This window comes from Theropithecus gelada, chromosome 9 (assembly GCF_003255815.1).
Source record: "Theropithecus gelada isolate Dixy chromosome 9, Tgel_1.0, whole genome shotgun sequence".
In the NCBI taxonomy this organism is placed as follows: Eukaryota; Metazoa; Chordata; class Mammalia; order Primates; family Cercopithecidae; genus Theropithecus; species Theropithecus gelada.
In genome coordinates, this window is record NC_037677.1 from 36,840,460 (window position 1) to 36,853,050 (window position 12,591).

Sequence of the window (12,591 nt, forward strand, 5' to 3'; positions counted from 1 at the left end):
GGACTGTCTTAGAGGAAGGCTGGTTATCACTTATAGTTGCAGTTCAGATTTGTTTAGCTGGAAGTTACAAGGTTTCCAGGCAGCTGCTCTGTCTTTCACCTCAAGCCTATGTGATAACCAGGCTACCATGGTTAGCATCACAGAGATCCTCATTCGATTGGCCCAGGCCTTAGCATTTGTAAAATGCTCCCAAGATGAGTGGAATATGCAGTCAGGAATGGGAACCACAGAAAGAGTCCCTCGCTACTCAAAGTGTGGTGCAGGGACCAGCAGCCGCAGCACCCGCTGGGAGCTGCTTAGAAATACTCTGGTCCCAGGCCAGAGCTGCTGAATCAGAATCTGCAGTCTAGCAAGATCCCTGCGGGGCCGAAGTGTGAGAAGCCCTGGGCTGCAGCTCTTGAAGCAGGGGCAGCTTGGAGGGCTCCTGCTGGGAGCACAGGTGAGGAAGTGGGGCTCTGCCCAGGGGGAGCCGGAGGGATGTGAAGTCCTTCCCACCTGCGGGGTTATTTAATGCCTTTGTCAGCTCTGGAGTAAGCATTTTCTTCCTGGGGGCGCCCGGTGACAAGCCCCTTGGGCTAGGTGAACGCAAAAGTCAGCTATCTTCCCAAGTCCGTGCTGGGGCCCAGCTGGCCCTCATTAGAGGAGTCGGTCACTCTCTTTTCTTTTTTTTCCCCCGAGATGGAGTCGTGCTTTGTCGCCCAGGCTGGAGTGCAGTGGCACAATCTCGGCTCACTGCAACCTCCGCCTTCTGAGTTCAAGTGATTTTCCTGTCTCAGCCTCCTGAGTAGCTGGGATTGTAGGCGCACACACCACACCCAGCTAATTTCTGTGTTTTTAGTAGAGACAGGGTTTCACCATATTGACCAGGCTGGCCTCAAACTCCTGACTTTGAACTCCTGATCCGCCTGCCTGGTCCTCCCAAAGTGCTGGGATTACAGGTGTGAGCCACTGCACCCAGCTGGTCACTGCCCTCTTATGGGTGATTAGAGCCCAGGCTGGGTTAGGGTTGAGGTACTGGCGGCTCAGTTATCTCGTGAGCCTTTCTCCACTTGCTGATATAAACAGCCTGACTCAGCGAGACCACCCTGGAAAGATTTAGATCCAATGTGCTCCAGAAAGAAGATATAATGTTGAAGATAAAGAAGCGTTAGAGAGAGAGGACCTACAGGTGAACCAACAACTGCCTTTTCCTGGCCCACCGAGCGTCTCTGGAGAGTCAGGAAGATGAGCTGGTGCTAAATACAGTTCCTCTCAGGGGAGGTTGGAAGAACACAAGAGATCTGAGACACTTTCTTAAAAATAAATCAGTAGCTCTGAGGGTAATCTGGAGGAGAAAAGCAGATGCCAGGCAGGCTGCGAGTCAGCGATGAACCTCCATGTGCACGCACTGAACTTCCTGGACTTATTCATTAGGATGAGGGGCTAGACTAACTTTAAAAATAAAAAAGCCAGGCCGGGCGCGGTGGCTCATGTCTGTAATCGCAGCACTTTGGGAGGCTGAGGCGGGCGGATCATGAAGTCAAGAGACAGAAACCATCCTGGCCAACATGGTGAAACCCCGTTCCTACTAAAAATACAAAAAAAAATTAGCCAGGCATGGTGGCAGGCACCTGTAGTCCCAGCTACTCAGGAGGCTGAGGCAGGAGAATCGCTTTAACCTGGGAGGTGGAGGTTGCAGTGAGCTGAGATTGTGCCACCGCACTCCAGCTTGGCGACAGAGTGAGACTCCGTCTCAAATAAATAAATAAATAAATAAATAATAAAATAAAAAAGCCAAAACCCAGCAGTGTTATCATTATGGTCTGCATCTCTGACTCTAAGTCAAATCCAGCTTCTGTGATATTTCTCCTGAGAAATGGAACCAGATGTCAGAAAATAAATGGGCCGGTTCCTCGGTAATGAGTATGTTCTCGGCAGGCCCTGGGTTACTGGGCTTCATGTAAGACCAGATTGAGCTACTAGAGGAGATACATTTCTCTTGGAGATAATACAATGGTCCCTAATAATGGTGCTGTTCCAAATGTTAGCTGATGTGATCATGTCACTCCTCAGCTCAATAACCTTCAATGGCTCCCAGTCACTTACTAAAGTCCAAATTTCATAGTTTGGAATTCGGTGACCTGCACAAAGCCATGAGACATAAGAATGGCCTTTGGTGTCAATCAATCAGAGAGGAATTTGCGACTCTGTTCACAGCTACGGGTGGATAAATATCAAACCTTTCTGAAGCCACTTGGATAATCAGGGCGCCTTCCCTATTGAGGGCTGGTGGTGAAATGAGACATTGAAAGGAATGCACAGGGCACAGTGTCCAGGACACAGTCAATATGTGACAGTGTTAGCTCCAGAAGTTATTGTTGATGACAATGACTCCAGTGCCCCTCCAGCCCACCTTTCTCTCTCCTCCCAAGGTTTGCTCACACCCTCTCTTCTGGCCCAATGCCCGATGGACTAGCCCCGCTGAATGCTGCATTCCCAGCCTCCAAGCTCTCCCTCACATTGCTCCTCCTATTCAATCCTTCCTGTCTAAACTCCCCGCTTCCTCCCAGGCTTAACTCAAGTGCGTCCTGTTTTATGCAGTGTTCGTTGGTAGGATTCATGTCAGATTGACTTCGTTTTTTTTCAGCATGAACGAAAACGCTTGGATATAAGGGGTGCTCACAAATGTTGAGTGAATGAATGAATGAATGAATGAATGAATGAATGAAAGCTTATGACTGTGTTTGGTGGAAGGGCAATGATGGGAGCCTGTAGGGGGAATAGATCAGGGAGGATCATGGGTTCCAAGGGCGCTGAGGTCTCATGTGATTGCTGCCAATCATCCCGAATGAAAGGCAAGACTTCCTGGGTTTCTAGGTGAAGTGAGATGGGGAGGCCAACCCGTTTCCTACAGTGTGATGTCTAATGAGCGCTGTAAAATGCTTTTATATGCACCAGCCCCCTAGTGATAGTTTCCTGAAGGCTAATATACTCTTCAACTCGCACATCCCTACACAAGAGGCCAGATGAACTCCTTCAGAGCCTGCTCGATTCTGAGCTCTTAGCTGAAGCTTTCTCCAGCTGTGAAAACCTGCTAAAAAGTTCCCATTGGCCCACAGCTCACAGCCTAATGCTCAAGGCCCGCTGGGCCCGCCAAGCCAGCAGGCCCCCATACAGTGCCTTTGTATGAATTGGATGGGGGAAAAAAGGCATCTTTTCCCCTGAGCCAGGGTGCATGGCTTGGCAAGCAGGATGTGGACTGGAAATCAGAGCTCACCACTTCCATTAGCTTGAAGTCCTTACATGGTACATACACACATACGTACTCTCTGTGTTAGGAAGAGAATGTGTAATTGGGGTGCTCTTTTGGGAATTACACATTCTGGGGGCTCAGCACAGGTGTTGCAACCAAGTATGTAAAATGTGAGGCTGGGCTGGGCACAGTTCCTCTTGCTCAGTCTTTCTTGATCTAAAGAGCAGTGGTCCAAGCCAAGTGCATACATATATCTAAGACCACATCCAGCCCAGCCAAATTACTCAACACGCAGGTGAACTTTCAGAATTCTGTCATCAGAATCTTTCTCTATGAAACCTATTTTTTTTTTTTTTTTTTGAGAGTCTTACTCTGTCACCCAGGCTGGAGTGCAGTGGTGCAATCTCAGCTCACTGCTACCTTCACTTCCTGGATTCGAGCAATTCTCCTGCCTTAGCATCCCGAGTAACTGGGATTACAGGCACCCACCACCATGCCCTGCTGATTTTTGTATTTTTAGTACAGATGGGGCTTCATCATGTTGGCTAGTTCGTCTCGAACTCCTGACCTCGTGATCCACCCTCTCAAAGTGCTGGGATTACAGGTGTGAGCCACCCCACCCAGCCTATTTTGATGGCATAGTCACCCTCCTTGGGGGCAGAGAGGGTCAAGGGGATTTGGGTGCACACAATTTGTACCTCCTTTTTGCCATCGTTATGTTCCATAAAACCTGCAATAACGACATCGCGTATTCACCCACTGAACGATAGCTTTGTATTGATACAACTCACCATTAGGGTCTGGGCTACAGAAACAAGAATCAACCACAAAAGAACTAGACATCAGACAGTGGGCACTGTGTTTCTTTTGGGCTCATAGTCTTTTTTCAATAAGGCCCACCCATGCTGTTTTCATCTGATGCTGGCTGTGTGGGACAGTTTTAATTTTACATTTCTATAACACATGTCCAATTCATTTTTTTTCTCCCTACACAATCCCTATTTGGATTGGAAGAATTGTCTGGTCATCAGATCCGAGCCCCACAATACATTTGATGAGTTATGAGCTGTAGTTCCTCCTCCTGCATCTTCCCCAAACCCCCACAAAACACAGCGGCCAGCCTTCTGCCTGGGAAAAAATCTTCCTCTGGGCACTGAGCATACAGGCTATGCCGAGGAAATGGAAGAATGTGGGTGTGTATTGCTGAAGCCTGAGGCTGCCAAGCCACCCATGACTCAGAGGCGCTTCCTGGGAATCAGCATTGGCTTCTCTTCCACATGACTTAGGAGTATCGAGTTAGTGCGATTTGAGTTCCCAGGCTCACCTCCAGCCCCCTTCTGTAGCAGCAGGGAAAAGGGGAAGCTTTCCTGTCCAGTGATCATGGAACCTGGGCACCTGTCCCCAACCCCAAAGGCATGATGTGCCACCCCTTCACCCATCCCTGCCACTCCCTGCTCACTGGGAAGGTGACCTGAAATATTTAAGGGGGACTCCATGAGTTTTGGGGGTCTCAATTCAAACTCCTTCCTTCAAATCCAAACTTCAGGAAGCAGAGGAAAGGTAGAGACATTGAAGCTCCACATCCTTCTCATTACAGACAAAATGAACATCTGAAGGTGATTAATTGTCTTTATTGGAGGAAAACAAGAAGTCATCAATCTCATTATCATTATGATAGAAATCTTGATATGTATACATGATTGTCAAGGCAGAGAATCATTTGCTACATAGACCCATGAACAATTTTGCAGTGCCGCAAACCTACAGGGGTTAAACTTCTTGCAGAGTTTATTACATGCATGGAATAAATTCACAGTTTCCCTTCTTTTGAACAAACATGTTTTTATGGGAAAATTGAACCAATTGCAAGCCTGGTAATAGTAGATGCGGGGACATTCCTGGTTTTGACGTTGTAATTTTTTGGGAAGCATGCTCACTGTTGGGGGAGCTGAAAGAAGGGAGATTACATTATGTGTAGTGACGAAAGCCAATTGAGAAATTGTTCCAATGTTTATTCTGGACAGAGAGTACCTTTGAGGTCTTCTCACCTGAACGTGGGACTAAGATAAATGTTCTCTGAAACATGGCACCCCATCTTCCAAAGCAAAGACGCTGCTGCAGCGTCGCTGCATTTCTCCCACCATTTGGATGGCATTTCACGTCCCTCTGACAGGGCCAAGTGCCCTGGGAAGGACAGTGGCAGGCGTCAGGGCCGAGAGACAAACATCCGAGCTGATGTTCTTGTTATTTTTTAGCTCTCTGGCAGCCTGGCTGCCAACCACGTCCCAGGGCCCCTGTGCCCCGAAGTGCAGGGCTTCCAGGAGAGCCTGGGAATCTCAATCTGTCTAGACTAAGATTTTCCTCCGAGAAGCAATTTAACTAGAGTTTGGGGTTTCTGAGCCCCTGCTGAAGACTTATCTCTAAGACTAAAACCAACTCCTCCTCATGTTCTTTTTTCCTGTCCATAAGAAAATAAAATCACCGTTAAGTAAAATAACATGGCAAATCATCAGAAGACAGAGTAATCGTATGAGAAGTTCCCCGGAGACAAAAAGGTTAAAAAACAGATATGGCGAATGCAGAAGCGGTGTTAGTACAAAGGGTGAATGCAATCGTTTGTCCCTTTATACAGACACCGAGAAGCCATTCCACAGTTTGCTTTGTCCACAAAACCAGACTCGGCAGCCGCATGCTGAGCGTTTGGCTTCCAAATGCACAGCCTTTTTGGGTTTGCAAAAGCGGAGCTCCCAGAGCCACAAACTGAGCTGCTCCTGCTGGAGGTGGCGGGGAAGTCCGGGAAGGGCTGACTCCTTCCCACTGACTCTGGAGGCATCGGGAGGTGGCCGGGCCTCGGCCAGCATGCAGGACTGACTTCACAGTGGGGCTGGGGGCCCAGGCTGCAGACCGTGATGCCCTGGGACCACCAAGCAGGTGCCCGTGAGTGGGGCGCAGGCCCTTCTCTTCCTCAGACCGCCTGCCTGCTCCCCGCAGTTGAGGTTGTCAAGCTAACTCATCTGCACACTCCTTTTCTTGGAGTCTTCAGGAAAGAAACCCTCCTTTTAGGAGTCTGTCTGAGCTTTTCTATCTCCACATTTTCAATTCTGAACATCGCAAGACTGGAATACCTTTTGCAAATGTCAGGCACACCTGCAGCCCCGATCTAGGACCAGGTGCCCCTCAAAAGGGTGGTGGATCACATACAGGTATATACATCTTTTTTTTTTTTGAAACAAACTGAACAGTGTTTGGTCTGGAATGTGTTTAAGGAAAAGGCAAAGTTCGCAGAGTGTGGGTAGACAGAATGGGGAAGAAGTACAGTTTCAGAAGAACCTGCAAAGGTTTCGTGCACTGGCTGAATTCGAGTGCCAGAATTCATTTGCCAGAAGTGATTGTGCAAACCTGGGAAAGAGGACGTCTTATTTCTGTTTATGAAAAACAGGGGGAGCTTCCCTTTGCCGGCGCTTGCCTTCCTTTCTCATATCCAAAGGAATCCCAGTCATGCGCTTGTGAAATTCCGCAAAGCAGCGAGTGCTCTGGCTGAAGCTGAGGCAGTGGCCCTACTTCTACCTTCAGCCCTAGAGCAATGGTTCCACCGTGGCCTCCCCAATGCGAAGACTCAATTCTGGCCGGCCCAGGTTCTGGGGCAGAGGGAGGGGCGAGGGGCCATGAGGCTTTCAAAGCTAAAGTCTCCCTGCACTGGGGTATCATCTTTCTGTTTAAAACTGCTCATAAAATAGCAAGCCCCAGTGGGTTAATCGGGTTAAGCTGTCATTCCATAGGGGAGAGGATCAATTCACCTTCCAAAGGGGATCACCTGGGCTCCCTCCATTCCCTCCATCCCGTGTGCCTGCTGTTCTTGGCTTGTGTGCCTCCCACCTACAATTCATCCCGGGGCATGCTGGACACTAGGGTAGACAGATGAGTGGGATAAGTAGGAGGTAGGTAAACTGAGTCCGGGGCTCCCTAGGCCAGATTCCTTTCATCCGACTATAGATGTTTCCTATGAGCCCCGCCTTGACCAGCATGGCCATCTTTTTCTGAGATGGAGTTTTGCTCTGTCACCCAGGCTGGAGGGCAGTGGTGTGATCTCGGCACACTGCAACCTCCACCTCCTGGGTTCAAGCGATTCTCCTGCCTCAGCCTCCCGAGTAGCTGGGATGACAGGCATGTGCCACCATGTCCAGTTATTTTTTGTATTTTTAGTAGAGACGAGGTTTCACCATGTTGGCCAGAATGGCCTTGATCTCTTGACCTTGTGATCTGCCCGCCTCGGCCTCCCTAAGGGCTGGAATTACAGGCGTGAGCCACTGCACCCTGCCCATCTTCTTTTGCTCTATCCTGACTGCCGGGGCCCTGGACACTACACGAAGAGCTAGCTGGAGAGTGAGACCCTCTGAAAGGCCAGCGGGGGCTCAGACGCCCTACCCCATTCTCAAGGTCAGATGCTAGAAGTGACCAGAATTGTGGCCACGGTCAAGAACACAAAGCCGCTCTTCCTTTTTTTGATTTTGTATGGCGTGCTTTGCCATAGTTCTTTTCTTTCAAAAGGAGACCTGAAGGGGGAGAATGATGTTTTCTAGTCTCCGACAGAGGCAGGGGCAGGAGGAACTGGTGAAAACCAGCCACTGCGCACTGCCAGAGCCATGCACGGTCCTGGGGGTGGCCGTTTCTCTAACACAGCAACCTCTCTCTCCTCAAGGGCTTTTGGTGGTCGTTGCACTTCTCCTGGGTGTGCCCTGTGCCTCTGCACCACTTCATTCTGAGGCTCCGGACCTGTGTGCCCGCTGGGAAGCAGAGCCGTAGGGAGGCAGAGAGCTGCCCAGACTGCAGACTCCAAGGCCACCTCTGTGAAGAGGGCCAAGCTGCTGGCCTGTTGGTGCCTGCTCACTGTTTGTCTCAATGAATGAAACTCCTCCTATTGCCTCACGTATGAGATGAAGATCCGGGAAGCCAGGGAGCCCAGACAGGCAGCTGAGGGAAAGGCCACTCCAGGCCACTACAACACTGAATATTCCAAGTAAGGAAAAGAGAATCCACGTGCTCTGAGAAGGGATAGTGACCACATGGGGGGACTTGGGCTCAGGAAGGAAGCCTGTGGTGGGGTCCATGCGTCCACCCTTAGCCTCAGCGCAGCACCCTGGGTGCGCGTAGAAACGCTCAGGCGCTCTGGGTGGAATCTGACCTCGGCGCGGGTCCTAGGACTCTGCGACCCCATTTGTCAGACCTTCACGAAAGGCACATTCTAGGTTTTCTTCCTGTTTTCTAATAAATCATACCAAGTGCAGGGCAAAGACAACATCTGTCTTTTTACCATGAGGCTCTCTCAAAAGCACAAGAGCTCCTCTCTTTCTAAAACAATAGGAAATTAACTCAAGCCTGGTGGTATCGGGACAGTACCGGTTTCCTGACGTCATTCTCAACAGTCGACTCTTGGGCTGACACCAGTCACTGCCTCCTCGCACGACGTTGTTGAGACCTGGCGTGTGACAGGCCAAGCACGGCCAAGAACTGACCCGGACAGCGAGGGGGACACCTGCCCCACGGCTCACCTTTCAGAGGTTCTGCACTTTTCGGGTGAGGGATACTTTCGAACTAAGTGCATATAACATGCACCACATATACCTGCTCCTGAAACTACTTCAATCACCAGTGATGGAACTCAGCTTCAAATGCTGCTTTCTGAAAGCAAACGGTTGTATGTAGCACACAGCACAAAGGGCTATTCATCACTATTCATGCACTCATCCTAGGTACCAGATTCAGGTGCATTTTCAGCGCCTGCAGCCTTCTATTACTTTCTCATGCACTGTATGAACTCGAACGTTTCCAAGACACTTGTTAGTAAGCAACCGCCTAGCTCTCCAATACTGCTTATGATATTCATTCATTGCATGGCCAACTGAGGTGACACCTGCGTAACTGGGTCTAATGTCATCTTATAGACCTTTCCAGGGTTTTGAGGTTTTGCAGAGTGACAGCTTGGTTTTTCACCCTGTGAGCATGTGTGGCAGATGCCAGGCAGAATTCCTGCCAAGCAGTGGAGCGCCTGTGAAGTGTGCGGGGACAGGGTAGACCAGCTGCCTGTCTTCCCAACTGCTCTTCTCTGTGCCTGCACTGCCATTCTCAGGGAGCAGGATGGAGCTGCTGCGCCTAGTAACATGTGTGTGTGTGTGTGTGTGTGTGTTTACTGGGAGGGTTGGGAGGGGGTATCACTCAACATTCAGCCTGTACACAGTCAAAGGTGTAGAAGTGACAAAGATGACTCAGCCAACAGGACTTCCCACGACTGGCCAGCCACAGGAGGAGGGCTTGAGGACACAGCCAGCAGTGTCGCTGGGTCATGATGGGGCAGACCTGCCGGGACACCCTGGTGGACTCGAGGCATTGGATGGGCCTGAGAGCTCAAGCAGGGACACTTGCAGGACCGGCACTTGAAGCCACCTGCCTGGCTCTACAGGGCAGCCTCCTGGAAGCCTCCAGGAAATGCAGCTTTCCCTGGACCACACACTGCCTGGCTCCACAAGGGCGAACAACACGGCCTGGTTTGCCCTGGATATTCCTGGTTTTGGCATTAAATGTCCACAGCCTGAGAAATCCTTCAGTCTCGGGCAAATGGGGCGTTTGGTGACCCTACCACCATGTGTCTTTGATTTTAGACTCCCCTGATCAGTGGGAGGGCTGCAAGCACCGGCTGGGCCTGGCGGAGGTGGTCTCTGGCCATCTCTGTGGTGGCCGGAGTCCTATTAGCCTGGCAGGACCCCCTCTCCTTACCACCAGAAATGGATCCTTTCCCAAGGCTGCTTCCCTCCCTTCCTTCCCTTGGAAAACATTCATGTGAGAAAAGGGTAAAAATGTGGAGAAAGAACTTTGTGTTGGAGGCCATGTGAAGTGTAAGATTAGAAACGCATTTTTTTAAAAACCACAGAGAAAGAGATGAATTTTAAAACTGCATAGCTGAGCTTTCATCTGCTACCTCTCGTGAGAAACGAGGGTTCTGTGTGGGCCCACTTTCAACAGCATGGCAGCTGGTTCCCTTTAGAAGGGAGGCTTCTGTATCTCTGCAGTGTGGGCATCTCACTTACAGCACGTTTGACCTGTGAAGCTGAGCGCTGTGTCTCAGGCGGGGAGGCTTCTTTATTTCTGACTGCTGATGGCAAGAGGCCTCTGAGGCCTCTGGTAGGTGTGGGTTCTGCTGGATGGGCTGCCAGCAAAGGCTCTGTGCAGATGATCCACCAAACCCCCCTGCAGAGAAGAGAGTCTCGTGGAACTGAGGGGCCCCTCCTCCCGGGGAAGGGGAGAGAAAGAGAAGGAGTATAGGTGAAGTGCACTCTTAGCCTCGGAGAGATTCCTGATCCTCTTATTTTTTTTTTTTTTTTTTTTTTAAGACAGAGTCTTGCTCTGTTGCCCAGGCTGGAGTGCAGTGGTGCGATCTCGGCTCACTGCAAGCTCCGCCTCCCGGGTTCAAGCAATTCTCCTGCCTCAGCCTCCCGAGTAGCTGGAACTACAGGCATGTGCCACCACGCCTGGCTAATTTTTTGTATTTTTAGTAGACATAGGGTTTTACCATGTTGGCCAGGATGGCCTTGATCTCCTGACCTCATAATCCGCCTGACCTGGCCTCCCAAAGTGCTGGGATTACAGGCATGAGCCACTGCGCCCGGCCGATCCTCTTATTAGAATTTTTAAAAATACCTTTAAATTCTCCTTGGAGGAAAAACAAATCTCTTAAAGGTTAACATAAAACTACTATTAAAGAGGAAAAGATACAGGTCATGTAACTGAGAGATACAGTCAAAGGACATACTTCTTAAAAGGAAAAACAAACAAACCGTAATGCACAATATTTACCAATATTTAAATAATCCAGTTGAAACCTTTTTTTTTTTTTTTGTCATCAATGAAAAAACACACCATAGACGGTTACCTACACTGAGAAGAGTGGAAACGATGGCGTTGGGGGAGAGGAATAAGAAGGTCCGTTCGGTTAGAGCTTTGCAAGATTCGTATATACAGCACCAGATCCTATGAAATCAGCGCCCCTCGAGTCAGTACAGTTTGTGAGAAATGAACACTTCAGAATTGCAGTAGAAAATATGGCCATAAAAAAACTTCGGTCTTCCAGTCCTATGCAGGAAGGTGCACCATGCAAGGTGGGGTCTTGCTGGAGAGGCTCGCGGCACTGGCAACCCTGGGGCTCCCCATCCCCGGCCCCGCCCCTGGGCCCCACCTCCAGGGCCAGTCACTTGCTTCCAGAGTGCACTGCCGTCACAGTGGTGGGCCTGGGTCTCCGCTCGGCTCCAACTCCTGAGACCCCCGATGAAGAAGAAATGAAACTACAGAGCGTGGAAGGTGCCAGACCTGCAGGGAACAGCAGAAGTGGGCTTCAGAGTTTCAGAGGTCAGTTCTCACCCCGCTTCCCCCTACCAGGCATCACAGGGGCTGGGTTTAGGTCAGGGGACTCATTTTTTTTTTCTAGAGATGGAGTTTCACTCTTGTCACCCAGGCTAGAGTGCAGTGGCATGATCTCGGGTCACTGCAAACTCTGCCTCCTGGGTTCAAGTGATTCTCCTGCTTTGGCCTCCCAAGTAGCTGGGATTACAGGGGCTCACTAGCACACTGGGCTAATTTTGTACTTTTAGTAGAGATGGGGTTTCACCATGTTGGCCAGGTTGAGCTTGAACTTCTGACCTCAGGTGATCCACCCACCTCGGCCTCCCAAAGTGCTGGGATTCCAAGTGTCAGCCACCATGCCCAACTTGAGGGGAACCAAATTTTTACCCATGTGACTCTCTATTTTTACCTACCTGTGGGAAAGCCTTTGCAATGTGTTCAAAATGCTTTATTCTTAGACCTCTCCTCTCCTTTTCTTGGTATAATTTTAACTGCTTTGTATTTGAAAATGACATGGTTTCAACACTGTGGTACAACAGGTTCCATGTACTGAGAACTTAATATGTAACAGGCGCCAGGCTAGTGTTGACTATATACTGTCATCATACGAACTGTTCACTTCTTACAATAGTTCTGTAAAGTAGGTATTTTAAGAAGAATAAATAATGATACCACCTTCCTACCCTTGATTGGTGTGTTGTGTGTACTCTTGGCTAGAAAGCATTTTGTGACGCAGAGCACTTTGAAATAAGGGTATGGTGGCTCACGCCTGTAATCTCAACATTTTGGGAGGCCAAGGTAGGCGGATCGCTTGAGTCTCAGGAGTTCCAGACCAGCTGGGGCAACCCTGGGTCTACAAAAAATACAAAATTTAGCCGGGCACAGTGGTACATGCCTGTGGTCCCAGCTACTCGGGAGGCTGAGGCAGGAGGATCACTTGAACTCAGGAGGTTGAGGTTGCAGTGAGC

The 12,591-nt window shown here is 49.8% G+C and overlaps 1 protein-coding gene across 2 annotated transcripts in view; it reads right to left on the reverse strand.

Annotated features, from left to right (window-relative positions):
• Positions 1 to 4,843: 4,843 nt before the first annotated feature.
• The window catches only part of CAMK1D (calcium/calmodulin dependent protein kinase ID), a 490,031-nt gene continuing 482,283 nt past the window's right edge, over positions 4,844 to 12,591 (reverse strand). The window contains exon 11 of one of the 2 annotated variants that reach the window (XM_025397235.1): positions 4,844 to 11,590. In XM_025397235.1, coding sequence (XP_025253020.1) covers positions 11,472 to 11,590 — 119 coding nt within the window. In that variant the 3' untranslated portion in view covers positions 4,844 to 11,471. The remainder of the gene's footprint in view (positions 11,591 to 12,591) is intronic. The other variant, XM_025397236.1, reaches the window with a different exon arrangement.